At 54.7% G+C, this 26,383-nt stretch overlaps 4 protein-coding genes across 4 annotated transcripts; 2 read left to right on the plus strand and 2 right to left on the minus strand.

The window, feature by feature from the left end:
* Nucleotides 1–701: 701 nt before the first annotated feature.
* On the minus strand, nucleotides 702–6,244 carry ENH_00060380 (hypothetical protein, conserved; the record flags this gene model as incomplete). The annotated part of the gene is made up of 7 exons (XM_013577089.1): nucleotides 702–939; nucleotides 1,165–1,601; nucleotides 1,739–2,005; nucleotides 2,131–2,804; nucleotides 3,407–5,096; nucleotides 5,199–5,400; nucleotides 5,799–6,244. The coding sequence occupies 7 exons, from the start codon at nucleotides 6,242–6,244 to the stop codon at nucleotides 702–704; spliced, it is 3,954 nt and encodes a 1,317-aa protein (XP_013432543.1).
* Nucleotides 6,245–7,370: 1,126 nt separating this feature from the next.
* On the plus strand, nucleotides 7,371–12,506 carry ENH_00060390 (hypothetical protein, conserved; the record flags this gene model as incomplete). Its single annotated transcript, XM_013577090.1, has 1 exon — nucleotides 7,371–12,506. The coding sequence occupies one exon, from the start codon at nucleotides 7,371–7,373 to the stop codon at nucleotides 12,504–12,506; it is 5,136 nt and encodes a 1,711-aa protein (XP_013432544.1).
* A 2,063-nt stretch (nucleotides 12,507–14,569) lies between these two features.
* On the plus strand, nucleotides 14,570–17,026 carry ENH_00060400 (hypothetical protein, conserved; the record flags this gene model as incomplete). Its single annotated transcript, XM_013577091.1, has 1 exon — nucleotides 14,570–17,026. One exon carries the CDS (start codon nucleotides 14,570–14,572, stop codon nucleotides 17,024–17,026), a length of 2,457 nt encoding a protein of 818 aa, XP_013432545.1.
* A 1,831-nt stretch (nucleotides 17,027–18,857) lies between these two features.
* On the minus strand, nucleotides 18,858–25,193 carry ENH_00060410 (hypothetical protein, conserved; the record flags this gene model as incomplete). Its single annotated transcript, XM_013577092.1, has 4 exons — nucleotides 18,858–19,228; nucleotides 19,530–19,828; nucleotides 20,181–23,335; nucleotides 23,547–25,193. The coding sequence occupies 4 exons, from the start codon at nucleotides 25,191–25,193 to the stop codon at nucleotides 18,858–18,860; spliced, it is 5,472 nt and encodes a 1,823-aa protein (XP_013432546.1).
* Between the last annotated feature and the right edge of the window lie 1,190 nt (nucleotides 25,194–26,383).

The raw sequence follows: 26,383 nt of genomic DNA on the forward strand, positions 1-26,383 counted from the left end.
AAGAACCCCCTCAAGTTAGCCCATGCCAGCCCTGGCGCATGTGCAGCAAAACAACAAAAAAATACGGCATCCATGCTCGATAGTCTAGATCCGCATGCAGTTACAATCACGGTGCATGTAGGCATAATCATCCCTACAGGCTTCTATTCCTGGCAAATGCGGCCTGCGTGGGGGGAACAGCTTCGTAGCTCTGGGAAACTGTTTCTTCAGGACTACATGTGTTCGCCTTTACTTGACTGCGTAATCGACATATGCGCTGAAAACTCCATGTGTTTTAATTTCTTGCAGGGCGAAACATCGAGCAGTTAGTGGCCAAGTTGAGTAGAGGCATGAGCACGTGGTGGAGGGATCCGCGGAGCTTACAAGCTCGGGTAACCTTATTCACCAAGTCTAGCAGGGCAGGAGCGTGCTTGATGGATCCGCGGAGCTCATAAGCTCAGGTAATCTTATTGATCAAAGATATATGCGTAAATTTAGTGCACCTGAAGATAAATGTACGTAGGCTTGAAGGAATGGATTCCCACAGCTACGAAGCTATTCCTCAAATCGCAACAACGACAGCTGATCAGCGCCGGCTGTTGCCCTGGCGTGGCCAGACCTTGAGCGAGAAGATGACGCCACTAAAACTTCACCTGCCGCATGCATGGCTAACTTTGACAAAAGGAAATTGAAAGAACACTCACGACGGCAGTGGAGTGCGCCTAGTCGACGTCGGCGACACCTTCTAACCAGAATGGACACTCTAGTCCCTTGGCAGTTCCCCCAAAAACCCTGTCTGTGATCTTCATCCTTACAGGAGCCTCATTGAGAGCAGCAGCAGAAGCTACAAAGACACCCTCGTCTATTAGGGTGCAAATTGCGTATACCGCCTTCGCCTCCCATGCTGCAGGGGTTGCGACGTGTGCAAAATCACTGGAAGGCAGCAATTCGTAAACGAACCTGCAAGGGCATCCAAAACACGCACCGAACTACTGCTATTTAGAAATTAAACAAAGCAGTAGTGATTACACAGACACCTGCTATTCTAGAAAAGGGCGACAGACCTCGGGAAAACCACCGAGCTGGCCCTCATCGCTAGACTGAGCCATAGAAGCTGGGCAATACAGATTGGTATATATTCCTTTTTCTGTCCCTGTGGAACTCAGAATTAGTTGATGAACTGACCAGTGGACCAATTCATGGGCATGCAGTCGCGACTGCTCCTGGAGCCGGTCCAACAGCCCAGTCACAAGCCACTGTACAGCCTGCTCCAGCTGCTCATCGCTGATGGGTGCCACTCCCGTATCTGCTGCTTCTGCTGCTGCAGCATCTGCTGCCATGACAGCAACTGCAGCTGCCTGGGGTCTTACTGTGACCTCGTGTGACTTTGTCGCGACACTAGGGACATCCCCTGCAGTCCCTTCGTTGCCTTGAGGGAAAGCACCGGGTTCGACAGAAGCCCCTTTCGGCAGAGCGGTCAATGCATCAGTACCAGCATTTGCTGCTGCGGCTCCCGTTAGTGCTGGTGACTGCGCTGCGTCAACTGAGTAAGAAGTCGCAGTTGCTGTTGCAGCTGCGCGCTTTGCAGTACTACCGAGAAGCTCCCTCTCCTCTGCAGCATCCTGAAGTAGTAGCAACAACAGAGCAGAGCTAGCACAGGCACATGAAAGTCCCGAGCCCGGCAATAATGCTTCGTCTCCTTCATTCATGCACCTTTTTGGCCTGTGAACCCTTTTGAGTCCCCTCACCCAAAGCGTACCTGTGAAAATATGAGCAAAGGTGGATACTCTAAAGCGCCCTTTTCTGACGGCTCAGGCATATCTTGCTTAAGAAAGCACAGGCCATGTGAGTGGAGTGTCAATGCGTCCCTAAAGGCTCTCGCTGCAGTGCGGCGGCTACGGCCATTCAACAGAGTTGACAAACTAACTGGAGAAGGAGCAGCCGACGGTGGAGGTGGAGTGTTGTAGGGATGTGACGCAAAGCCAGCAGCGCCCGGCACATAGTGACGCTCCACCAACTCGAACAGCTGCACAGACTCACCAGCACCAACAGCAGCAAAAAGTTGTAGCAGCACCAGCAGAGTGCCATATCCGCGATGAACAGAAGCCCAGAGCAGTAAGAGCAGCAACAAAGGCAGCAATAGCAACTTACATCAGCGGCAGAAGGCCACAAAGTTATAATTTCTCCGTCTTTCTTCCTATAGAGGCCCTGAGAGTTTCCGTGAATCGGGCTAGTTGATGTTTCGTTTACATGGGGGTCTTGTTGCTGTCTTCGTGGCAATTCAGCGGAGATGCCCAAAGACTCTTTCGCAGGTCCCTGTCGATGTTGTTCGTGCTGCTTCTGCTGATGCGCCTGCGCCTGCTGGTGGTATTCATCTGCAGCATCCTCCCAGTTGGTGTCTACCCAGGGCTCAGGCTCGTTGCCTTCGCTAAACTCTGCTGGGGGCAGCGGACTTTCGAAGCCTTTGAGGACGTTTTCTCTGTCGAGCCAGGACGATCTCCGTCGCCGAGCAACAGCTGCAGCTGCTGCTGCTGCTGCGTCTGCCGTTGTCCTTGCTGCGTCTGCTGCTGCGTCTGATGCGGCTCGTGTGGCTTTCAGGGAATTATCAACACCATTTGGAGTCTCCCGGAACCAAGGTCTACCCACCGCACCGCGCGCTGTGAGCGCCTGCACACTTTCAGTAGCAGTGTGCTTCTGCAACTCGCATTGTTTTTGCTGGTGCAAGGCCTTCACGGGACTTCCTAGAGAGCAACCTCGCAGTGCCGCTGATGCTGCTTCCGCTGGGGAGGGCAGTAAAGGCCGGCAATGAGCGCCTGATAATAGCACTACAGCAGATCGCGCGCCGCAGACAGAAGAGGAGCACATTTATGCGGAAGCTGAAGTTCCCAATACAGTTCCAAAGTATTCACTAGCGGCAACACAAGACGCACAGAGAGCCCTGCCAGTAAAACCATAGGGCGTGCTCATTAAGCAGGTTAGAAAAAGCAGGGGCAGGATGCAGTGGCTTCATCATACGCACAAACGGAGCTACAACGTGCAAAAAAGTACGGAGACCGAAATAGGCCAAGAGGGTGCCAAAGGTGCATTTGCAATAAGCGAGAGAGACGCACATGGAGACAACGAGGAGACATAGGTATTAAGCGCTGCACGGGAACACAGAACCATGAGGGGACTATTCAACACGGAGATATACCGACAGGCAAGTAAGGATGGCATCTGGAAAACAGAAAACAAAACACGGAGGGAAGCTAGATCAAATGCTAGTGGAGCAGTCTGTCCTTCCCGGAGGGAGAACAGTCGTCAGGCACAACCAGCCACTGCTGGCTGAGCTTTCGATGCAAGAAAACGCAAAAAGAGACGTCTAGCACCTAAGGGAAACAAAAGGCCACAAACGCAAATGGAGATGCAGTGACAGCTCTACGCCTACACGCCAGAGTCATTCCCCCCGTTCCAGCTGTCGGCCCTTGTCCACTGTCAAGCCGTTTGCGAGACAGTTTCTGCAACGAAAGCAGATGCTGCTCTTGATGCTGCCGCAGAAGGGCTTGTAGGCACAGTTGTCTCCTCAGCATCCCCGAGTAGCACCGAAAATTTCTTTTGAGAGCTTCGCTGTCCTGCGTGCCCTCTTGAAGCAAACGCATCGAGGCCGATAGTGGTTCCTCCGGCACCACACCCTTGCCTGGAGCGCTGTTCCTGTACTTTTCTGCCTTCGCTTCTGCTGCTACTGCTTCGTTCAAAGCAGAACGCGAAATTATCTTGTCTAGCTGAACCTTTTGGTGCGTTCCCGGCCTCCGTTTTGGTCGATTCGTCGCCCAAACCTGTTGCACGGGCTCCTGCAGCCGCAGATCTCCAGGGACTGCCAGGGCCAATTGCACTTCGCCGGCGCCTGATACTGGCGTTTGGGGAGTTTCTGCTGCTGCTGCCTCAGCACCCGTGCCGTGGGCCCACCCAGAGTCTTCTTCTGGAAACTGCCAGCCCCCAAGGTCTCCATCTTGCTGCTGTTGCAGCGACGGGTCCGCGGCCCAGCCATCAGGCGTCCTGATAGCCGGCATCGAATCCCTTGTTCGTTTGCTGTTCTCACTGCCTATGGATGATGGCTCGGATGGCAAAAGCGAGCGCTGCTGATGCTGCTGAAGTCTGAAGGGAGAAGCAACTCTCGGATCTACAGCGGCACCCACGGCAACTTCCAAGCTCAACGGCTCCTGCGCAAGCAAACCATGATGTTGCTGCTGCTGATAGCTGGACGGCGGCAGCAGGGCGCTTTCTACTGAGCTGAAGGAGCTTCGCCGGGATAAACCTTGCTGCACTACTGCAGCAGTAGCAGCTGCTGCTGCCGCTGCTGCAGACTGCCACGACATCAGCGCCCAGTGCTCAGGCCGGCTGGTCCCTGCTTGCTGAGATTTGCTGGAGGGCGATTCTGCAAGTGACACAGCAGCGGTCGCAGCATGATGAGGGGCGAAAGCGCCAAGGCTTGTAGTACTGGAGCCATTAGAGGAAGCCCTTCTAAGGGGAACTCCACCTCCTCCAGGTGACCTCAAGGCCCCGAGCTGCATTAAATCTTGACGCAGGGCTGCGAATGGAGAAGAAGCAGCTGAAGGGCTCAAAAGTGCAGCACTCTGAACCTTTTCAAACGAGCCAATGTACCTAAGAGGTGGGACAGGCATCACACGTTCAGATACTGCACCGGTGCTGCTACTGCTGTTTGTGGTGCCGTTTATGCCGTTATAGGGGAAATTTTGTAAAAGCAACGAAGCACTGGCATACCTGCTAAGCGCAGCTGGCCCTTTTACCTCCCTAGGCTCTCTCCGAGCGTTGCTGATATGCTGCAGCAAAAATTCTGGTTCCGCACCGCTTTCTGTAACGATATCTGCTAGCTGCAGTGAAGTGTCCTCAGCAAATTGCTGGTCATCGTGGCCTCGCTGCTGCGGTTGCTGGTGCTGTGATCTACGGCGCTTGCGGCGGCCAAAGACGCGGGAGCGGCCGAACAGGCCAGAAAACCCTTCCTGGCGTCTGATCGCAACAGCATTTCCCGATTTGCGGCTGTCTGCTGCTGCAACGGCGCTACTGCTTGTGGCATCTAATGCAAGAAGCTGCAGGCGCGCCCACAGAGCTGTTGCTTCCTGGGAAAACAGCAGCACTCAAAGCGCCCACGCCAGCATATGGAAAAGCGCCGCAGCTCAGCGACAAGGTAGCAGACCTCGTAGCAGTAGACTGCTCCTTACCTGAAGTGTTAAGGAGATCAATACAGACATTGCCACTGCAGCGGCCCAGAGCAGCTGCGGCAGCAGCTGTCCGTACACTGCAGTTGCATCAGCGTAGGCAGAGGAATCCGCCAAGGCCCCACAAGGGGGCAGTAAATCGGTCTCCAACCGGGCTGAAATCCAGCTGCAGACCTCTTTGAGGTCTATCTGCAGCAAAGGCTTCCTGCAGCAGTGGCAGAAGCCACAGCAATAAAAGCGTTACGCGAGAAAACGAGTTAGGTCATAGCGCAGAGGGGAATTGGAGCAAGGGGACGAAAAAAAGCTCGGAGCAAACAGGCTGCGCGAATTTTCAAATAGGGGAATGGTTGCTAAAGAAGGTAAACAATGTTGCAGGATGCAAAGAAAAGAGGCAAGAACAATGGCACGGGATCCAATGTGCAGCAAGAAACAGAAAAAGGCTCTCGCCGGCAAACGCTTGCAGCGCATCTCGCTTAAGTGCACAAAACATAGCAACATGGACTGTTGAGCCTCGCAGGCATGATAAGAAGCTAATACAAAAAATGTGTTTTTCCGGATAATGGGCGAGCGCTAAGTGTCAGAACGCCCTGAGTAACTGTGTACCTCCTGCGCAGTTGTTTGCCTTCGAAAGAAATCCTCCAGAGGTCGCGGACTGCGCTGGGGGCCTCTTCAAGATGCAAAAAAACCCTTGAAACAGCTCGCCTGCGTAAATCTCCAAGAGGGCTCCCTTCTCGGCGACGTGAATGCATTGGAGCATCGGTGTATGGACACCGGCTTCCACCATTTCGGTCAAGGTGCACAGGGCGCAGGGCTAGACAAACAGAAGAGCCCTCATCTGCTGAACGAGAAACAAAGGACTCGGAAGCCATGCATGCCTTTTGAGTTGACGAGGAGGTGAGCCTCAGGGGCTCCAGGGGTGCCTTCAGGATGTCAGGGTCATCTGCTTCGCTGCTGCAGTTTGGCTCGGGGGCTTTGTTCTCCTCGTCCTCTTCATGGCTGCCTTCAAAAAAACTCGATTCAGCTGCGGTATTAGCAGGGAGAGAGGCCATTGCTGCTGAACTCCCCACTCAAGCTGAGACTGTTGCTGCCGCGGCCTCTCGAGGCTGGTCGCCTCTAGGTGCTGCCTGGACGGTGCAGGAGCCTGGCACCATCCCATGGATCAATGCATGGGCGTGCGTCCACAGGGCCACGCAGGGGCTAAACCTGTGTGTTTGCTTGGCATAAAATCAGTTCCTTTAGGAGCGGATGACACGATACGCTTGCTGCTGCTGCTTTGTTCGCCGCTGCCCTAGTTCGTCCCTCTGCTGCTGCTGCCGCTCCTGTTATCAGAAAGTAACTTTGCTGCCCCTCAGACTTCTCTCATCTCTCCGTTTTTGGTCTACTGTGCGGAACGCCGAACGACCTCACCACCCCCCGAATGCCTCTGGCCAGGTCCGGAAACTGCCGTCGGCCATCAGAGGCTATGCTTGGATTGAAAAAGACAAGTAAATAATCACCTTTATTTTCTTTTTTACGGTAGGCAAAAAGTTAAGTGTAGCCGGGATGTTGAAGTTTAAGTAGAGAAAAGTGGATCGGGGGCCCGCGAATCGGCAGCAGCCAAATCCCACAGCGACTGAAGCATGCAGCTGTGCAGCATTAGAAGCCCCTGTTTAGCTCGAAAACAGAGAGACGCGATCTGTAAAAGATCTGTCATTGATTAAATTACACTATAAATTGCATATGAGTGACCCCGAACTAAAGAGCCACAATAGCAAACTAGCCTCACCGCAGCAAAACCACTAGGGGCCCCCCAGGAACAGCAGGGAAGGCCCCAACAACAGGGGTAGAGGCTCAGCAATGTGGCAGACGCGTGGTTCCGTCCTTCTATAGGCGAAATTTGCGCAATGCGGCTCCGCTGTATTCCTTAAACGCGGCCTGCTATCCTTTGCTGCCGCACCGGCAGCAGCGAACGGAACTGTCAAGGCTCGGGCCCACCACACTTCATGGCTATTGAGCAGCCACGTTGACAGCCACAAGAATACGAGAACCAGAGTAAGCGGCAGCTGCTGCTTAATACTCACCCGCAGCAACAGAAATAACAGCGGGACGCCAGCCGCACCAGCACCAACAACAACAGAAGCAAAAATCACAGCAGCATCAAAAGCAGTACAAGTGCCGAGAACGAAGTGGCAGAACATGCAAAATTTACCGGCTGCGGTGGCGGATGTAGCTCCTAAGGGCTACGGAACTGCTTTTGGTCCCCCAGGAGCGAATCAGCAAGAGACAGAGGAGCAGCAGCAGCACAGTATACAGTTCCCTGGGCAGCAGCAGCATATAAGCGTGCGTGAGCATCAACCAAGTTTGCAGCAACAGCCACAGGCAGCGCAGCAGCAGCAGCAGCATGAGCCCCAGCAAAGGCAGGTGGATCTGGAAGCGCATGTGCCCCTAAAGTCTGCAGCAGAGCCAAAACAGGCGAAGTCCCAGGAAACAGCGCTGTGCGGGCCGTTGCAAAGCAGCCCTGTGGGGAGAAGCGGAGCCATTGTGCAGCCCAAGGCTGAGAGGGGCCTGAGCAGTGCAAGCCCTGAAGCTTCAAGGGCCTCCACGTCGCCCCCAAGCAGCAGCAGCGACGGCGGCTCCGGTGCAGCTGACTGCACTCAGTGCAGAAACCGGCACTTCCACCCTCCCAAGGTGGTGGCGGCCCCTGCACAGAGCCAGGAAGAGCTGCTCCGCCTGCCTGAACAGCCGCAGCTTCGCTTGGACCTTCTGAAGCACCCCGAAGCCCTTCATTACCATTGCACGGTTCCCAGCGATAGCAGGAACGCTGGTGGCAAAGCGTTTTGGTGGACAGCAGCTGCCCAGCGGGAGCTTTTTCTGAATCCTTATGATTTGGCAGGGTTTCCGAGAGAGCCAAGGGGGCCCCCCGAGAAGAGGCGCCTGGCAGAAAGAGGAGCCGTCTCAGTCGATTTGGGAGCCCGAATTCACAAAGCTCCTCGTCTGCAAAGACATGACCAGCAGCAGCAGCAGCAAGGGGAGAGCCGCTCCGAAGAACAGCCGGGCACGAAGCACTGTGGCAACGGCAGCGGCACCTGCAACACGCCTGCGCACAGTAGCAGCCACAGCAGCAGTAGCACAACGTGCAGCCGCTGCAGCGGCTTGAAGTTGGCATTTGACCTGCCGAGGGAACTTCACGCTGCAGAAAATTCCCCGTATTCAGTTGCCACTAGCAAGGGGCCCCCGATAGGTGCCGCCTTGCGCCGCCGTCGACAGCAGCGGCAACAGCAGCAACAGCATTTCTCCGACGACAGCAGCGCCAGCAGCGGCAGCGACATAGCGGCGGGAGATTTGCTGCCTGATGTTTACCTGAAACTTGCAAAGCAGCCCAGGCCCCGCAGGGCTCTTGGAATGGAGGCAGACTGGCTTATGCGTCTGCAGGATCCCCCCCAAGGCATAGAAGCCCTCGACGTATTTGCCGCTGCAGCAGCCGCAGCAGCGGCTCCTGCTGCGCTGATGACACCACTAGCGAGCCCCTGTGCACTAGCAGCGCTCTTTAACACGACAGAGGCCTCATCAGACGCTCCAAATTGCGCCAGCAGCAACAGAAGCTTCAGCAACTTCAGCAGCACTAGTACCGCCAGCTGCGGGACCGTCAGCAGCACCGGAAGCAAGGGGGATCCAACTGAATTGGAAACAGCCCTTGATCCTCGCGCTCCCTACCGGCCACAGACGTACCTGGAGCGTATCGCCGCTTTTGCGCGTAGAAGAGCTCGCACAGCTCCAGCGCTGCGACTGTCGCTGCCTCAGCAGCAACAGCAACAGCAACAGCAACAGCATTGCCAGCAGAAGCAGCCGTTGCCGCTTCTGGCAGCTCTCATTTCCCGCAGCCTCTTGGGACAAGGAAGAGATGCAACAACGCCAGCTGCCGGAGGCACTTCTTCATCCCCCCATCATCATCATCCTCCCCGTCCGCGCAAGAAGGGCCTCAGGCCGCTGCAGGACGAGGCGCATCAGCTTGATTCTCGTCTGCTGCGGAAGTCTCTGCGCTGTTTCGGTCGCAGCAAGGGGGGACTTAGCAGAAGCAGCAGCAGCAGCAGCAGCAGCGGGAGGATCTTTGCAGATTTTGCTGCGGTTAAGACAAGACTCGTAGGCCTTGCTTTCGGGGATATTCCATTTGACCCTGACGGACTGTGGCTGAGGGCGCAGCAACAGCAACAACGGCAGCAGCGGCAGCAGCAACCGCAAATGATAGATGCGGACTCGCAGCAACTGCAGCAGCAGCAAAGGGGGGAACGAATGGATGCCCCGCAGACTTCGACGCTGCCCCTGATGCAGGCAGCCATGCGTCGAGTTCGCCTCTCGGCAAAGTACAGACATCCAAGTGTCCGCATCAGTAACAACTGCGGCAGCAGTGGGGGAAGCAGCATGGGGAGGCCGCAGGGAGTTTCTTTTTGGCAAAAGGCTTCCATTGATTTGGGCTGCGGCGTCGTCTTGGCAACGCATGCAGCATCCGCAGGTTCGTTTTATTTTGAAGTTTTGGTAGGTCCTGTGCCGTCGCAGCAGCAGCAGGAGCAGCTGCTGTTGCAATCCAAAGGCGGAATCTCGAAGCAGCAGCTGCTACAGCAGCAGCAGAGACAACTACAGGCGTCTTCCCAGTGCGACTTGCGGGTCGGCTGGAGCACTCGCAGGCACCCCCCTTCAGCCCCTCTAGGGGCCACAAGGGATTCTGTGGCTCTCACTCTACGGGGAAAGGCCGCTTGGGCTGGGGTAGAGCTGCCCTGTTGCTTCCCACCCTTGAAGGAGGGAGACGTGGTGGGCTGTTGCATTCGTTTGCTGCAGTCGGACCAAGATCAGCAACCGAAGCCGCAGCAGCCCCAAGCTGCAGCTGCAGGCTCTCGGCCAGCAGCAGCCCAAGCACCCAGTGCCGCTTCTGCTTCAGCAGCGACAAATGGAGAAGCAGCAGCAGCGCCGGCAGGAGACGCATACGCAGTATCTTGTTTAATGGATGTGGATAGGCTAGCCCAGGGCTTCCTCCGCAGCGCAGCGGGGCTTTCAGAGGGCAATAAGGGAGCTCAGGGCTTCCGGGAGGCTCCTGTTGGGTCTCACGTCCAATTCACGGTCAACGGAAGGCCCCTTGGCCTGTGCTGCTTTGAGGGAAGCAACAGTGGAGGATGCCTCCTCGCAGACGAGTACTTTCCGGCTGTTTCCCTCATGGGGTGTGCTAGCTGTTGTGTGAATTTCGGGCCTTCCTTCTGCTACGCGCCGCCTCCCTCTGATCCTCCCTACAGCCCATCCTGTCTGCTGCCCCTTCCTGTTGCACCACCGCTGACTTACGACGTCTACCCTTTGCTGCTGCTGCCGCAGCAGCTCCTAGCAGACCCGCAGCTCAACTTACTCCGGCCACGAACCCTGGCGGACTTCTTGGAGCAGCGCGTCCTCCATCCGCAGCAACAGCAGGAAGCAAAGTGCCAACAGCGCCATCAGCAGGACTGCCTCCTCCATGGTGTTCCTATTCAATGTGAAGCTCTTGACTATGCACGTAGCGAAACGCATGCAGCCGTCGAGAACAGCGTGGAGGCATCAGAGACCGAGGGCTCTCAAGGATTGTTGAACGAAAAGGAGCAGGAGCAGCAAAGGCGAGACCAACTGAGCAATGAACTCAAAGATTCTTCAAGGGGGCTAGGATTTTCGACACAGCAGGACAAAACTGCATCATCCAGCAACACTGCAAACAGCAGCAGGAGCTGCGGCTGCCGCTGCTCCACGGACAAAACAAGTAACAGCCAAGCGCGTGCTGACGACCGCGCAGTAGCGGCAATACTGCGTGCTGCGAGCTCTTTAGTTCTGAGCCCTGAGGAGCTGAGCCAGCTACAAAAGGGTCTGAGGAGGCAGCGGCAGCAGCAGCACCTGCTGCATTCTATTCACCAGTGCGCTTTTGAATCCCAGCTAAGAAGCTGTAGAGAAGTGTTGGACGCTGCAGCACAGCAGTGGGGAACCCGTCGTGCCTACAGACTGCGCAGGAAGATGCCTTGGGCCAGACACAGAAGCAATCTACGCAGCAGCAGCAGCAGCTGGTGCAGCGGCAGTGATAGTTCGAGCAGCAGTGACGAAAGTGTCCGCTCTGCCGACCCGTCGACAGCAGATGTTTCAACAAGGGACAAAGGGCCTTTACAACAAGGCCAGGCGCAAGAAACCCAGAGTAGCTCTCTTTTGGCCGCCCCTGCCTCTGAAGAGGCTGCAGTAGAAGGGAGTATCGTTTCAGAGGCAGCAGCACCACCACTGCCAAAGGACAGCAGCAGCAGCTGCAGCAGCCGCTGTGCTGGCGCACCGTATGTAGACTTCAGGCACCCTTGCAGCGTTTTATTTTCATTTCTTCTGCCCACACTACAAGGCCTATATCCCCCCTGCTCCCCCCGTTCGTTAGCTACCTCCAGGCCACAAACCGCAGCAGGAGAAATGAATGCTCGAGATTTGACAGCAGCAGGGGATGCAATACCGGCAACGGAGGCTGCTGCAGCATGGAAGCGTTTCGCACGGCTCTTTTGGATGGTTGTAGCTCCCCTCGACAGTCAGCGCCGGCCCCTCAACCCCGCAGTGTTCATCAACAACGAAGCAGTGGCTGCGCAGCGCAAGTCGAGACCCTGCGCAGCCGCTCGCGCTGCTGCTGCAGTAGGAGCCACTCATGCTGCCTCGGGAGGCTCTTTAGGAGGGGCTGCTTCCGGATCTGACTCTACTGCGAAGGGAACCGGAAGCGTTGGCACCAGTTCCCAGCCCACTGGCCGTTCCGGCCGACCAGGGGGAGCGCCAGCCCGACGGAAAGGGGGCAGTGTTGGAGGCTCTCAGTGCACAGCATCAACAGCTGCTGCAGTCTCGTATGAAACGGTGCAAGTGGGGCAGTTGCTGCTGCGTGTGCCGCAGGGATGTCTCGCGGACTCTGGTGATGAGGATGCGCAGTTGCCTCCAGAGGCCGCTCCTGAAGCTCTAAAGGGAAAAAGGACAGCAGCAGGAGGCGCAGCTAGTGTGGCCTTCTCTGAAGACGATGAGAGTGCCGTAGGGGCAGCTCTGATAGAGCCTCTTCCTCTACCGTTGGTGTTACAGCGGCGTCTTGGGCTGAAGCCACGGCAACTGATGGAGGCTCTGGGATGCCGTTTCCGCGTGTTGTCTAGGCAGCTCGCCGGCAGTCACGCAGCCATTGCAGGGGTCAGCTGTATATACACTGCAGTAGTGCGTCTCCGCCACTTGCAAGCCAAAGCTCAGGCAGCAGAGGAAGAGGCAGCGAAGGACGTAGCCTGTGAGTTCTGGATAGAGCAGCATGCTGGCGCCCTTTGCGGACTCTGACCCCAGGCACACTGTTTACTTCGTGCATTTTGAATGAACTCTATTTATTGAAGTTGCTCTTTTTTTTTTAAATGTCGGACCGCAGTAGCGCCGCTTTTCTTTCCACTAGTTTGATGCAAGAAGCCCTTCCCCGCAGGCTTTCCACCCGCCCGCATGCTCCTAAGTCTTCTCTTTTGGGGGGATTTGAGCAAGTAGTTGCTGTTTCCATGTTCTATTCCAAGTAGAACACATTGTGCATACAAGAAAGGGTTCACCACAGAAGCGCACCTGGGGGTCAGTAAAGCCTGCTTGTCGGCCGGAAGTGCGGGATTTCCGCGATACATTACCGGCCAGCAACTGGAACGGCATTTCGCCCCATATAGCTGGTCTTCGTTTTGCACTACCTCGACTCCTTTGTCTCGTGGATACGGAGTTGCTGTGGGCAAGCGCCCTACGGCGAGTTTCCACGCATGCATGTTCCTTACCGCTGTATTCGATTACGCGGCATCTGCGTAAATAGAACTACTTCAGCACTAAAAGTGGGTGAGATGCAGTGCTCAGACCTCTATGATTGGATCTACTGCCAGCGCTAAAATGGCGCCGTTTGTGTCTGACCTCTAGGTACAGAGATCAGTCGGCACTCAGTCAGTCACATCGTTGACAGCCTACTTTTGAGCTCTGTGTGGCCAGTCCTGGAACAAATTCTAACTTCTGGGTACAGGAACTGGTGCTGAATTGACAGTAACAAATTGGCTGCAAGCTTTGACCTTGCATTCCGGCCACGCCTGAGAGCAAATGCAAGGGCATGTGAAGAACCGTACACGCCAGGGAATCTACGTATACAGTCGTAGCTCATCTTGGGTTCATGTCTAGGATTTTCAGCGCTGCAACACGAGGCAGAACGCATGTTGTGCCTTCTGGCACGTGCTGCAGCGCTAAAAATCTTTTGCATGTCCAAGGCCCAAACTTCTACGCAGATGTGGAGTCCCCCATTTTTTCGCCGATATGCATAACTTTCTGATGCGCTTTTAACAAGCACGTACACTGCAGCGCGCGCCCTTGGCCAATACAACTATGCAGCAAACGGCGGCTGACTGCATGGTCAAGACCTTCGACGTTCTAGGAAAGGCATGAGGCAATTTAGCGAAAGTCTGCAAGTCTTCGGAGAAAAGTGGCACAATCAGTGTATTGCCTGAATTGTCTACGGTCTCCACAGGCAGTAGAGTGTGGATCAAAAGCTGCCTAGCATGCACGGGCTGGCAAAGGCGCCGAGGGGTGCAAGCCGTACCTGTAGAGAAGTGTCCGGCCCTTTCTTTAGAAAGCATGCGTATGCTTATTATAACTAAAAGATACTAAAGATGTCCTCATTCTGTGCAGTTAAATGCCACTGCCGCAACTACATGGGCCACAGGAGTACATGACTGCCCAGGTGCTCCCACCGTAGTTGAATTGACCTTTCGCTTCTCTTCATCGTTTGTCTTTTGTGTGATTGTTTCCATCTCTGGATGCCAACGAGCCTTCAGAGGAGTAACAGATCTCCTCAAAGTGGGCGCTTCTTGATGTTTTGGACGTGCTGCCCCTTTCTTTGTTGCCACCACTGCACTGGCCCTCCGGTTTTCGGCCTCGTTATCTCCGAAACTTTCAGCCGTGCTGCTGCTCCTCTGTAATTTCAGCGTCTGAGGCCTCTGTCGAAGTCGGGCTTGGAGAACTTTACGCCTACACAGCGCATGTGTCCCACGTCCAGTTGTGCATGCTTCCGCCCTACGTTTCTCTCCTCCATCTGAGAAACTAAAGTACAGCCGGAGGCTGTGGGCACTTGGGTATATCTTGGAGGTCAGAGTTGCTCTTGGTTGACTCTCCTTCATCAACGTACCGTGAAGAAGGCATTTGAGGCCTCGCAATTGATCTGTCGTACTGCTTGCACAGCTGCTGCCTATGGGGCTGTGGCGTGTTGTTTTAGTTTGTTGTCCATCTGAATTGCATGCTCACAGCGCCTCTCGCTGTGCTGGTGCTAACACTAGCTTCCTTTCTGCAGCCTGGAGGCCAGGGCTTCCGGCGAAGCCCCTCCCGTGTAGATAGGACAGATGGAGACCGAACAAGCAATAGATCACGACGCGCCGTGGAAAGGCGGGCTTTTGGGGGCTGCTGCAAAGACCGCGGACTGCGTAAAGCCACACGACAGAGCGATCCTAGCAGGCGGCACGAAGTGCGACGTTTCTAGTTCTCGAACCTGTGTCCCAGCGACAGTAGCGCCAATGGGAGCAGCAGGAGATGCTGCGGGGTCAGCAGAAGTAGCAACAGCAGCAGTACAGGGCAACAAGCAGCAGGAAGCACGGCCTGTAAAGCGGCTGCGATGTCAGACCGGGGGAGAACAAGACAAATCCCGCGGAGATGAACTGTCACACGCTGACGCCAGTGGCCCGGCGGAAAAGCTGCCCTCTTCTACTATCAGAGAAGCCCATTCCAACAGCGCATTCGTAGGGGCGCAGGAACAGCAGCAGGAAAACCATCAGCAGCAGCAGAACCAGCAGCAGCAGCAGCAAGACCAGCAGCAGCAGCAGGACCACCAGCAGCAGCAGCTGGCGACACAAGAAGCACACGAAGGCAACGACAGTTTGCCTTCAGAAAAGGCCGCAGCGGAGTCATTAGATGCCGCAGCATGCTCCTTATCAACGTTTTCCTCCGCCTCAACAAGTGGCTTAGCCTCACGGGCTGCCTGCCCAGGCCCTTCCGAAGGGCATACGGGAGGCTCTCACTTGGCCTCCTTGTTTGGGGCTACTGGCGAAAAAGGAATTCACGTTGAGTTTCTCTTTTCGGATCAGTCTTCATGGGAGAAAAGTCTACAGAGGCGTTCAGGGCCCTCAGGCCCGGAGGCCCTCGGGGGTTTCCTAGAGGCTTCGAATTTGCGGGGACCCCAAAGTGCACAGGACTTGAGAGGTCCTCCAGGGTCACCCCAGGGGGAACCTCAAAGAGTACAATACCAAGAAGCTCCCAGACAGGTCATCTTAGGCGTCTCCGATGCAGAGGAAACATCCGTAGCTGCGGGAGGCCCTCCTTTCCAAGGAGATGGGAATGCAGATGGCTTGAACGCCACTGAAGGAGCAGCGCTTCTTGTGAGACTAGACGGAGGAGCAGAAGCGTCGGCGGCAGGTGCTGCTGAAGCAGCAGCAACAGGAGCGGCAGGAGAAGACACAATTGCCTCTTCGTCAGAGACAGAAGTGCCTTTAGTACCTTGTGAACCTGCTAATGAAGAATGCGCGCCTTGCGTTCACACAAGGGCTGACGCGGATGCCAACACCAGGCAGTTTAGTGATGATGGAACTTCGGCAGCATCAGCAGCAGCTGCAGCAGCAACAGCAGGAGCAGCGCATGCGGCAGCCGGGGCAACACCCGGGAGCGCATGCGAAGAGGCGCAGTGCCTTCCAGCGTCTGTCTCGTCATCGGCTATTTCTCGAGTGCCTGCTGTTGCTGCTGCTGTATACACTGAAGGCGAGGGAAACGAAAGCAGTGGCAGAAGCAGCAGCGCAGCGGAAGATGCTACGAGTAGCGGAAAGGATTCATCTAGGTCGGGTTTAACTGGTGTAGAAAGCAGACCAGGTGACACAACGCGTAACAACACGGTGGCCAGCAGCAGCAGCAGCAGCGGAAACGGCGGCTCAGTGGTTGTGGCACAGGGGAGCTCAGAGACGGATGTGAACGAAGTAATAAACCTTAGTGACTCTGAAGCAACCGACTCAGGCAGAGAAGAAGCAGTTCCTGTTGTTGACGTAGAGTCCGAGGCTGCATGCATCGAGGGAGGGGAAGCCAGCAGCTCGGGGAGCAGCAGCGGCGCGGGAGGCCCAAGTTCTTCCTCCGTAAGGCCTCCCACGGGCCCACAGACATCTGCATCATCAGAAGCAGTAACGCCTGAAGTGGCAGTAGTGCTGGACTCAGATGATGATGATGTTGTCGAGCTAAGAAGTCGCCAAGCAGCTCCGTTCGCCATGTACCCGCCCCACAGCTACCTCATGCGGAGCCCCCTAGGGCTGAGGCCTTACGGTGCCAGTGGGCTGTCGCTGCTTCCTTTTCAGAGGCAAAGACTCAGGGGCCTGGGAGGGGACGACTATGACGAGGACGAAGATGCAAGAAACAACGCAGCGCTTCCTAGATGCCCAATATGCCTGAAGAAGTACAGACAGCAGCAGCAGCAGCAAGAAGGGTGCACTGATGCCAAAGAAGACAAACCAACGCAAGGGCCAGGTGATGGTCCTGACTGCCCTGCTACGGACTCTGGGCAGCGGTCAACATCGGGAGCCTCAGACGTTGCTCCAGGACAAAGAAACGAAAGCGATGAACAGCAGCAGCAACGTAACTTGTCGCGTCCCCCCCCTCCGCCTCCGCCGCCTCAAGCTGATCCAGACGGAGATCACGTGGTGGCGCTGCGGTGCGGGCACGTCTTCTGCAAGGCGTGCATATTGGTGGCGCTGCGCACAAGGCGGCAGTGTCCTATTTGTCGATTCGTTCTCAAAGGCAGCAGACCTTACCAACGGATTTTCCTTTAAAAAGCCTTGTTATGGGTTGAATGGACACAGATAGGGGTGAGCAGTGCTGTGCTACTGCACACTTTTTCTGGATTTGTTTTAGGAGGAAGTATGTAGTAACATTGTGGCGGCGGCCAATCGCAGTTTGCGACTTCTTTGGAACCCGTGTATTTGTACGCCTTTGCCACAGTCTATCCCGGCGTGAACCATTTGCAACAATGCGTAGAAACAGTGCCCGGACAGTTATGTACCGAAATACAGCACTATCGTGCCAATGGCGGTGCAAGTGTAACTTAGGAGTATGGACGTCATCTAGAGGAAAATGGAGCACTGCAGGTGAAGACGTTATCCCCTGAGTATGCAGCCTTTGCTTCTAAGGTTTTCCAGTAGGCTTGTCTCGAACCCAGCAGTAGAGTAGCAACTTCATTTTATGACTTAATGACCGATAGAAGCTCCCCATGTACTGCTAGTGCGTTGAGCTCTATCCAAGCGGACAAATGAGGGAGCGAAGGAACCAGTTGGGGAATCTGCTTCCCTCTACTGCAGCTAGAACGGCGTACTCTAGCGCAGGAGATAGTGACTTACCACATTGCTAACGTATAACAGGTCAACATTTCTTCGCAACTTTGAATCAACGGTGCGTAACGTGCGTGTGTTGAGGAGGGGATCGCTCACTGCTTGCTAACAGAGTCGAGTGTTCTCCCACAGGATGCGGGACAGTATTGTCAATTGTAAGACAATGAATACTTTCCATTATGATATTTGAACTCTTTAGGGTGGAATATTCGTCTTTGTGCCAAAATCTGCTGAGTTCTGTTAGCAGAGTGTTGTCCGTCGGTCCGAATCGTCTAGAGGTTAGGACAACACGTTGTGGCCGTGTAAACCCAGGTTCGATTCCTGGTTCGGACATGTTGCTCTCCTTTTCTTTCTCACGTTTGCGGCTTTTATGCACTTAAATTAAGCTTAAGAAGTTTACATATTAGATCGCATGGGCATCAAGCAATAAATCAACTGACAGCGCCTTTACCTGTCGCTCCCCACCGGGCGGGTCATTGCACTTGCAGTTTTCCCTGCAACCGTGGCGAGCTGCTTACTGCTGGGATAGGGCACTGCGCTATTTCTTGCATCAGGCTCTCGGCTATTGTGCCGGTTTTAAGCACCTAAATTAAGCTTCAGAAGTTTACATATTAGATCGCATGAGCATCAAGCAATAAATCAACTGGCAGCGCTTTTACCTGTCGCTCCCCACCGGGCGGGTCATTGCACTTGTAGTTTTCCCTGCAACCGTGGCGAGCTGCTTACTGCTGGGATAGGGCATTGCGCTATTTCTTGCATCAGGCCCACGGCTATTGTGCCGGCTTTTAAGCACCTAAATTCAGCTTCAGAAGTTTACATATTAGATCGCATGGGCATCAAGCAATAGATCAACTGACAGCGCCTTTACCTGTCGCTCCCCACCGGGCGGGTCATTGCACTCTGTAATTTTCCCTGCAACCGTGACGAGCTACTTACTGCTGGGATAGGGCATTGCGCTGTTTCGTGCATCAGGCCCACGGCTATTGTGCGATGTCCTGACGTTTGGAGGGACCGCAGGTTCCCAGTCCTCCTCGACTTCTTTTGGAAGGAAACGACCGCCATCAGCTTTATAAAGATCAGCCCTACCGCATGTAATCACTAGTCTTAGTGGCATGGGAACTCCCGTACAGTTGTGTAGGCTTGGAAGCTCTGACCACCTGACTTCGTTACGTAGCTGACCACTCATATTGGCTCAACTTATATTGTATCTTTGCTGCATACACGTTTCGTCACTCTTCGCCGCAGCGTTAAGCCACCAAAGCATGCAACACACCAGCTACCTACAAGCCGCAACATCCGGCTGTAGTTTGACTCTTTCAAAGGATCCGGCTTGCATGCCTTCCTCCGCTGCCTCTTTAAGGGCCTCAAACACAGTGACATCTGTAGTTGACGGTTTGTCACCAACTGCACAGCAATAATCGCAACTGAGAGCCCATTTGGGCATTTGTGCGCCCCTAAATAAGGTGAACTTCTCTGGCTCGTGTTCACTGGGGTCACCCCTCGACGTAACAAAGTTCACATGCGAACAGGTCGCAGCTAACAGCTCTTCTGTGTGGCGAAGCAAACCGCAGTCCAGAAGGGACTCCAAATTCCAACGCAAAGAGTCCTTATAGCGACTCAGGACTGCCCGTCGCCCCTGACGCGCCTCTGCTCATTCAAAAACATGCAGGCAACACAAAGTGGAGCCCATTAAAACAGCACCAACACAGCAGGCCTGCATCACTGTTCTGGAACTCAGTCAACTGCTGTATTTCGCTGCATTTTATCGTCTACAAAGGCCACTGTGCAGTCATGGACAAGCAAGTTGTGTAAACAAGCTCTTCCTGTGGATGCACTTACAGTGGACACTCAGCGAGATACTCTAACAGAGGTAAATTAAAAAGGAATACAAACAGAACCCAGTTCAGCCTCGCTCGTAACAGAAGAATTTTAGTCTGAGGCTTCTCACCGCTATTTAGAGATGAAGTAAGCCCGGATGTTTCTGCTGCCGCCGCAGTCAGGGCCTTCCACGCCTGCGTCAACAATGGCGCCATGCAACTTGCGCAGTGCAGCTGTTGTATTGGCGTCCCTTCAAAGCCATTTGGGCCAGACTCCACTGAAGCTTTCATGTTCTTCCCCGAACGACGCAGTGGTGTCCTCAGATGCTGCACCATTGCGGCCAGAGCGGCGGCAGCGTGGCTGCGGACCTTTGTTAGCTGTGAGGCATGCAAGCAGCCACATGCCCCCATCCACAAGGGCTTGAAAAACCTGCAGCAGCACGAAAGCATGCGCAGCAAACAAAAATCAAAAAGGCACGAAGGATGCCTGATCTTGTTGAAACAGAGCAGCAGAGTGCCACACATGGCTCCAAATAGTGCTCGTGATTATTGATTGACTGCACATCAATATTGACCAACAGCGAAGCGTCCGCATGTACCTATAATTCCCGTCGAATAAGCGAAAAAATAAATTGTTAAAAGCACCAAACACCCACACAGAGATATCGTTAAATATTTCTAGTGCAGCAAATTTTCCAGTATCAAGAACTGCTGCCAGAACTAGGCATCCATAAAATGCCACCACCTTCCCTTGGCTGTCCGGGTGCCTTCTTTGTCCTCACTTGCAGCATCCACTTATTAGGAGGTGAAAGGCAGCTGTCGATGAAAAGAGCAACCGGATACTATTGCATGCGTTCCAATGCAGTTTCAGCTGCTTCACATTAGCGCCAGAACCAGCAACCGTAGTTTCCTGCTGATGGGGTGCACAAGTTGCCTCCTCCTCGGCATAATCTCCAGTACTGCTCCTAAAGCGCTGAAGCTCCTCTATTTCTTGCCGGCCTCTCGTCTTAGGTGTGTCCCTGTCTTCTCTTCTGTCTGCTCCATGGTCCCATGCAGGTCTTAACACACCATCGAGCACAATCAGGGAGCGCATAACTTCCTGAAGAGGCCTCTGCGAAGCTACCTTTGAATCCCCCATGCACAAAGCCTCGCTTTCATTTTGTGACTCGGCAACGAGGTCAACGCGTGAACCACTTTGTGGTGTTGGGGGAATGCCCAGTTGACAGTTCTTTTCCGTGGCCACAAAGCAAGGCAACAGCACCAACGGGACAACGGCACCGATTGCCCTCAGTCCAACCGCAACAGCAATGGAATTACTGGTTTGCTGCAGCATTAGTACATCGTTGACACCCTTGAGGACTTGCCCCCACAAGTCAGTAGCCGGAGAACCAACGCAGATATTCTGCCCTTGGAAAGTAAACTGTTCCTGTGGGTGCTCCTGCTGCTTCCGCTGTTGTTGCTGCTGCCCATGTTGCTGCTCCGCCTGTTGTCTCATTGCTCCTGCAGCTTCACAAATCGCGCAGAGAGAGGCAGCGCGCATGTCATGAAGAGCATCTGTCAGCTGCAGCAGCAGGATTTGGATAGCCTCTCGCAGGAGTCCCTCTGTGTCAAGTTCGTGCTCTTCCAGCGCTGTATCCCCTGGTGCACCAGTTGCTGCACTTGTTGCTCTTTCACTTCTCGGCAGTGAAGATGATTGTTGCTGCTGCGCTAAGGTCAGCGTATGCGCTGAGAAAGCTCCCAATGCTGCTGCAGCGGCCACCCGCACACTTCGGTGGTAAGAAGGAAGCACAGCGCTCCTGAGAGCCCTCAGAATGTGGCGATTTATCAGGCGGTGGCGCTGCCACTCCTCGAATGTAAGCCGACAGAGGAGTATACATGCACTGCTTAGCTGATCTGGATGGTACTCCTGTTCCTTCTGCTGCTGCTGTTCTTGATCATGTCGCTCCTGATGCTGCTTCACAGGGAGCGCTGCTGGAGAAGCAGTGGGAGCCGCTGTCATCAGAGGACTTACAAGTTCTGACTGCAGCAAAGAAACAAGTGTTGCGCGGCTGTGTTTCAGGAAGTCTTCACGTGAAAGAGGCTCTGACAAGTTTGAAGAGGTACCTGAAGAGACAAATTCGTGAGGGCTCGCGGGTCTTCCGTTTGCGCCTTCGTTATGCTCTGCAGCTGCTGGGGCTCCATAGCCACCCAAGACCTCCAGAGCTATCTGGATCCCTTTGCAGCGACCAGCTACATAAGCGGAACTAAACAATGTGCGCAACAGCGAGGTGAAGGAGCCCTCCTTTTCGCTCTGGAGGCAGCCAACATGCTGGTCCTGACAGCGTTTCACCTCAGCGTCTGTTGCAGTGCTGCTCGCGCGCGCTGCTTGTGGCAGCAGCAGCACTTGTGGGTATCGCCTAGCAATGGCCTGCAGCACAGAGAAAAGCCCCTCAAGGACGGCTAGGCCGCTCCGTTCGCAGTTGCTGCAAATCCCGCTGTCTACTGCACCCCTTGGCTGCCCTCTTGAGTGTGTCGTTGCTGCAGGGGAAGCATTTTCCCTTGACTGAAGCCCTTTCTTCTGAATACAGCCTCCTTTAGAGCCCTGGTACTCTGCGCTACAGCCCAGATGGGCCATAGTGCAATCTTCATGAGCAGGTGGCGTTTGAATGCACAAGCAGTTCTGCCACATTAACACTAAGGTCTGGATGGACTTGCATATCAAAGATGGCAGGCTGCACGGACCCGTAATAGCACCCCCTCTTCTCAGAGGGACCAAAAGCGCCTCCGCTATTTGAGAAAGCCTTTGCTTTTTCCCTACCACAGCAGCAACCATGGAAAGGGTCGGCCCTACTAATCGCAGGGCTGGGGTGCCTCTTGCTAACACTTGGGCAACGAAAAACTCGTAGCCTTCCAAAGACACAACATCCCGCTGGGGCTGCATATTCTTCTCTTGTTCATAAATTAAGACTGCGGACCTTTCGCAGTTCCGATTTTTTGCTGCCTGCGACGATGAAGCTGTGTCAGCAGAAGAAGCTGCTGCTGATGCAGTTCCTACATTCGTACAGGTAGGAGCCGCTTTGCTGCGCTTTATCATATTGGCAGCCGATGTGCTAAGGTTAGGCTGCTCATGGGCAGTAACCTCAGTAACCTTCACGGTAGTGCAAAAATAGCAGGGGAGCTCCTGCTGTTGCTGCTGCGGTTGAGAGTGCTGTTCGATTAGCAGCTGCTGTCGCTTAAGCTGCACACAAAGTGCCTCTGCCAGTAGAAACACCACGGGATGGGCGAGACGAAGGGCAGCAGCCGCGATTCCTGGCTGCAAGATGCCCACAGGCAGAGCAGGGAGCGCCTCTGCTAGGCCTCTGAGGGCTGCCCCTGCATGGCTGTTCAAGCTTTCCTTCTCATTCGGCGGTCCTGCGCATGCAAGCGTGCTGTGCTGGTGGATGGGACCACACTGTAGCAGAGCAGGCTCTGACGCAGCATCAGCACACGCATTTCTGGTCACCTCAGCAGCATTCGGAGCACCGGTCCGACGGGAAAGTATAGCAGCATTGGCTGAGAAGTCAGCAGAAGGCTTCGCTGTTCCCGTGTCAGCTTGGGGCGTCTCTTCTGCAAATCCGTAGCACACCAGGGATAAGAGGGAGAAAACGGCGCAGCGCGAAACCTGTGCAACTGTGCAGGAGAGCGAGGTATACGACCCAGGACCTGCGGAGTGCTGCTGTCGTGTTGGCAGGGCTGGGCACCCCAAACTATGGGGAATTCCTTCAAGTCCCCCGGACCTGCCTCTGTAAGACTCCGAGACCCCAAAGCCTAGGGGTCTCATAAGCTTTTCCCAGTCCTCAGCCTTCATTAGCACGGCCTTCGGACCGCAGCGCATGCAGGTGGACGCTATGACTGGCCACTGCCTAAGTGGCGAGGCCTCCAGCAACGCACACAAACAGCCCACTGCAGCTTTAGAGACCTGAAGGACACAACAACAAACCAAGGTACAAGCTCTTCGTTTGAGTCTTGGCCACAACCTGCGTAACTTGGCTTGCGTTAAGCCGCTTCTTTGTATGTTGGTTATACGCGCGACCATGTGCTGGGGTGCACGCGCAGTTGTGTGCAAGTGTTCGAAAAGACAGATACAGTGAGAGGGCTACATAGAAGACAGTGCGCCGAATCGAGCGGACTTTGGGACCTTCTTCGGCTGTGGCAAAGCAAGCCCACGGTAGCTCGTGTTGAACTGGATGCCGCATTCCCAGAAGCTTGCTAAGCCATTTATCCACCGTTTCTTCCCTCATCTGTTTGGCACGCAGGGAACACGTAACTGGGGATGGCCTCTGCTCGTCTGTTGCCGCTGGAGAGTGAAAGTCTGGCAGAACAACTGAGGCTGCAGCATTGCAGTTTGGGGTGGCCCGTGGTAGCGGGCTAGGCCCCTTGCACTGCAGCAGCAAACCCCAGTAAGCGAAGAGTTCCCTCCCGCACAGGCGTAGCAGCCCCTCTATACACCGCAGGCACTCGAGACGCAAGGCGTGGCCTCGAGACGCCGACTCCAATTGACACGCTGTGGTGTCGCCATGAGAGCGCGTTGCCGGAAGACCTGGAGTGCCCCTTGAAGAACTAGAAACGGAGGACTCCTGGAGACCCCTTCTCCAGGGTCGGCCCACACAGGTCCACTGGTCCGCCGTAGGGGAGCGGGCCGTTTTGCTGCTGTCTATTTCACTCTCTTGAGTTGACGCGAAGTCAGTCGCCAGGCCACAAGAGGGTCCCCAACCTGTTACTGCTGCTGCGTTGCGGAGCTGCAGTGGCTGCTGGAGCGCAGCAGCAGACGGCTCAGCCAGTGCCAGAGGCAGCAACAACAGAAGCAGCTCGATGCTCAGTTCACCTACAGCGCCCGGAGGAGCTGCAGCAGGGAAAGCGACGCCTTTATCATTCTCTGCGCCAGCTAGGCCTGCCTTAGTAGCAGCATCAGGGGTGTTCTTTGTCCTTGCTAGCTCGGCCAATAGAGAATGTATCGAGAGCAGAAGTGCTTTTGCGACTGCTATATGCTTCGGCTGGGACGCCGCCAGGCCCGAAGCTAAAATGTGCTGTTGCTGCTGTCGCTGGAGCTGCTGCTGCTGCAGATAACGCTGCAACCCACGATCTGTTCGCGGGCGGGGTTCTGAACCCAACACTCGATGAAGCACTACGACAGCAGCAGCAGCTACAGCAAGGGCCTCCTTTAGCGCTGCCGAGCCGGCGGACCCCAGCTGCGGCGCAGCGCGAAGTAAGGCGCACACACAGCATATGGTGTGCCGCTGCACGATGAGCTCCGCAGCGTTTGCTGTTATGCTGCTGCGACAATAATCCGAAAGGATGAATAAGGCTGCTTGGGCTGCCTCTACTGCAATTCCTGCTGGCTCTAGGAGAGCCTTCTGTTGGTGATGGGTTCCGGCAGTCGGGCTAGCGTAGACTGCAAAGTCCTTGAGAAATGAAACGACTGCAGCAGTGGCACCACGGGCATCTCCATTCTCCGCACACGCGGAAGCACGGTCAGCCAAAGTGGCTAAGGAGGCTGGCAGTCGGTGCTGCTGATATTGCTGCTCCCTTCGTCGTTGATGGGGGTCTTGGTCGTCACCACAGAACCTCTGGAGGGCTCCCAGGAGTCGTCTGCACAGTTGTGCCTGGTGTTTCTGCTGCTGTGCTGTGTACGTCCAGCCCCTGAGTGCATCTGCACTGGGGTTGTCAACTTGTCGTCGATTCTGTCTGTTGTGCTGTATCTCATCATGAGTCAGTCGTGTGCTTGGAGGGCAATACGTATCACGATGGGCGCCACTGGGGGCCCCCATCTGAGCCATCCTGGGATTGTTGATGCCTTGCGGGCGCCCCTCATGTCTGTTCAGAGCATACAGATTTCCAAAAGTAGCATAGGAAGTCCTCGGCTGCTATATAGCTGCCTGCAGACTTCAAAGGTCTGCGAAGACCTCAGCTGCCCAGGAAAGAGACACATGGGAGACAGCAATCGAGTCTGTGTATCCAGCGTCCAACAGTACTGTGAATTCAGCCTTTAAAACAAAAATATAAGGGGGACGGAAATTTTTGTTTTTGGTGGTCTCTCTATGGAGGCAAAAAAGGATGGTGTTCCGCAGTAGAATGTAGCGAGGCTTGAGCTGGGGCTGAGTACGACTGCCTGCACAAGCATGAAATGCGAGCTGGAAGAGATGTCGTTCAACTTAGCCCATGACGTCAGAGTCTTCTTGGCTAACGACTTCGTCTGCTATGTACGCTTTCTGTTGCTTCTGCCTCGCCAGTAGTGCCTGCACCAAAGCAGGCGCTGCAGTGCCCTGTGTATCTGATCGTAGATAACTGCAATAACGTAATCTCTTGCTGTCTAGCCGCTGACTGTACCTGATAGACATGTACACTGTGAGTCAGTCGTTAAGATACTCTCAGGACGGATGATAGCTGTTCCTGGGCACTCTACAGTTTGCCTTCGTGATATCACTTTCACCACTCCAAAACAGGTAACTCGAGTCCGAGCGCAGCAATTGCCCTCTACATTTCAGGGCTGGAGATCCGAAATTAGGATTTTCGGTCTCACTGAGGTCGGCAAGAAGAGTCATATAGGCTTGCTGCAAACTTCCTGCAAACATAGTGAGGCTGCACATCATAGTGCGAAAGCGAATTTGAGCGTTCTGCTTCATGTCTTCATGTCCGGCATTTTCTGGGTGTTTCTGCTTAATAATGAAACTGAATTTTCTCTTGTTCACCTCCAGACTGCGAATTCCGTGGCACTGAGACGCATTTGCTTCAGGGGGAAGCACCTCAAGTTCTTAATTAGTGATCCTTCTTTGTTTCATAGACGCATCTACCTTACTTTGAAGAGTCCCAATTGGCATTTCCAGTGCATCTGTACGGCAAGTGCCACGAGCCAGCACCGTATGGCCAGCTCCGCGTGCTAGCCAGAGATCAGCGGTACTTGCTAGTAATAAACGAAAACTGGCGGGCAGTAGTTTTTTCTCGTATTCAATCACAACTGCGAAGCGAG

This window comes from Eimeria necatrix, genomic scaffold (genome assembly GCF_000499385.1).
Source record: "Eimeria necatrix Houghton genomic scaffold, Enh_scaff51, whole genome shotgun sequence".
In the NCBI taxonomy this organism is placed as follows: Eukaryota; Apicomplexa; class Conoidasida; order Eucoccidiorida; family Eimeriidae; genus Eimeria; species Eimeria necatrix.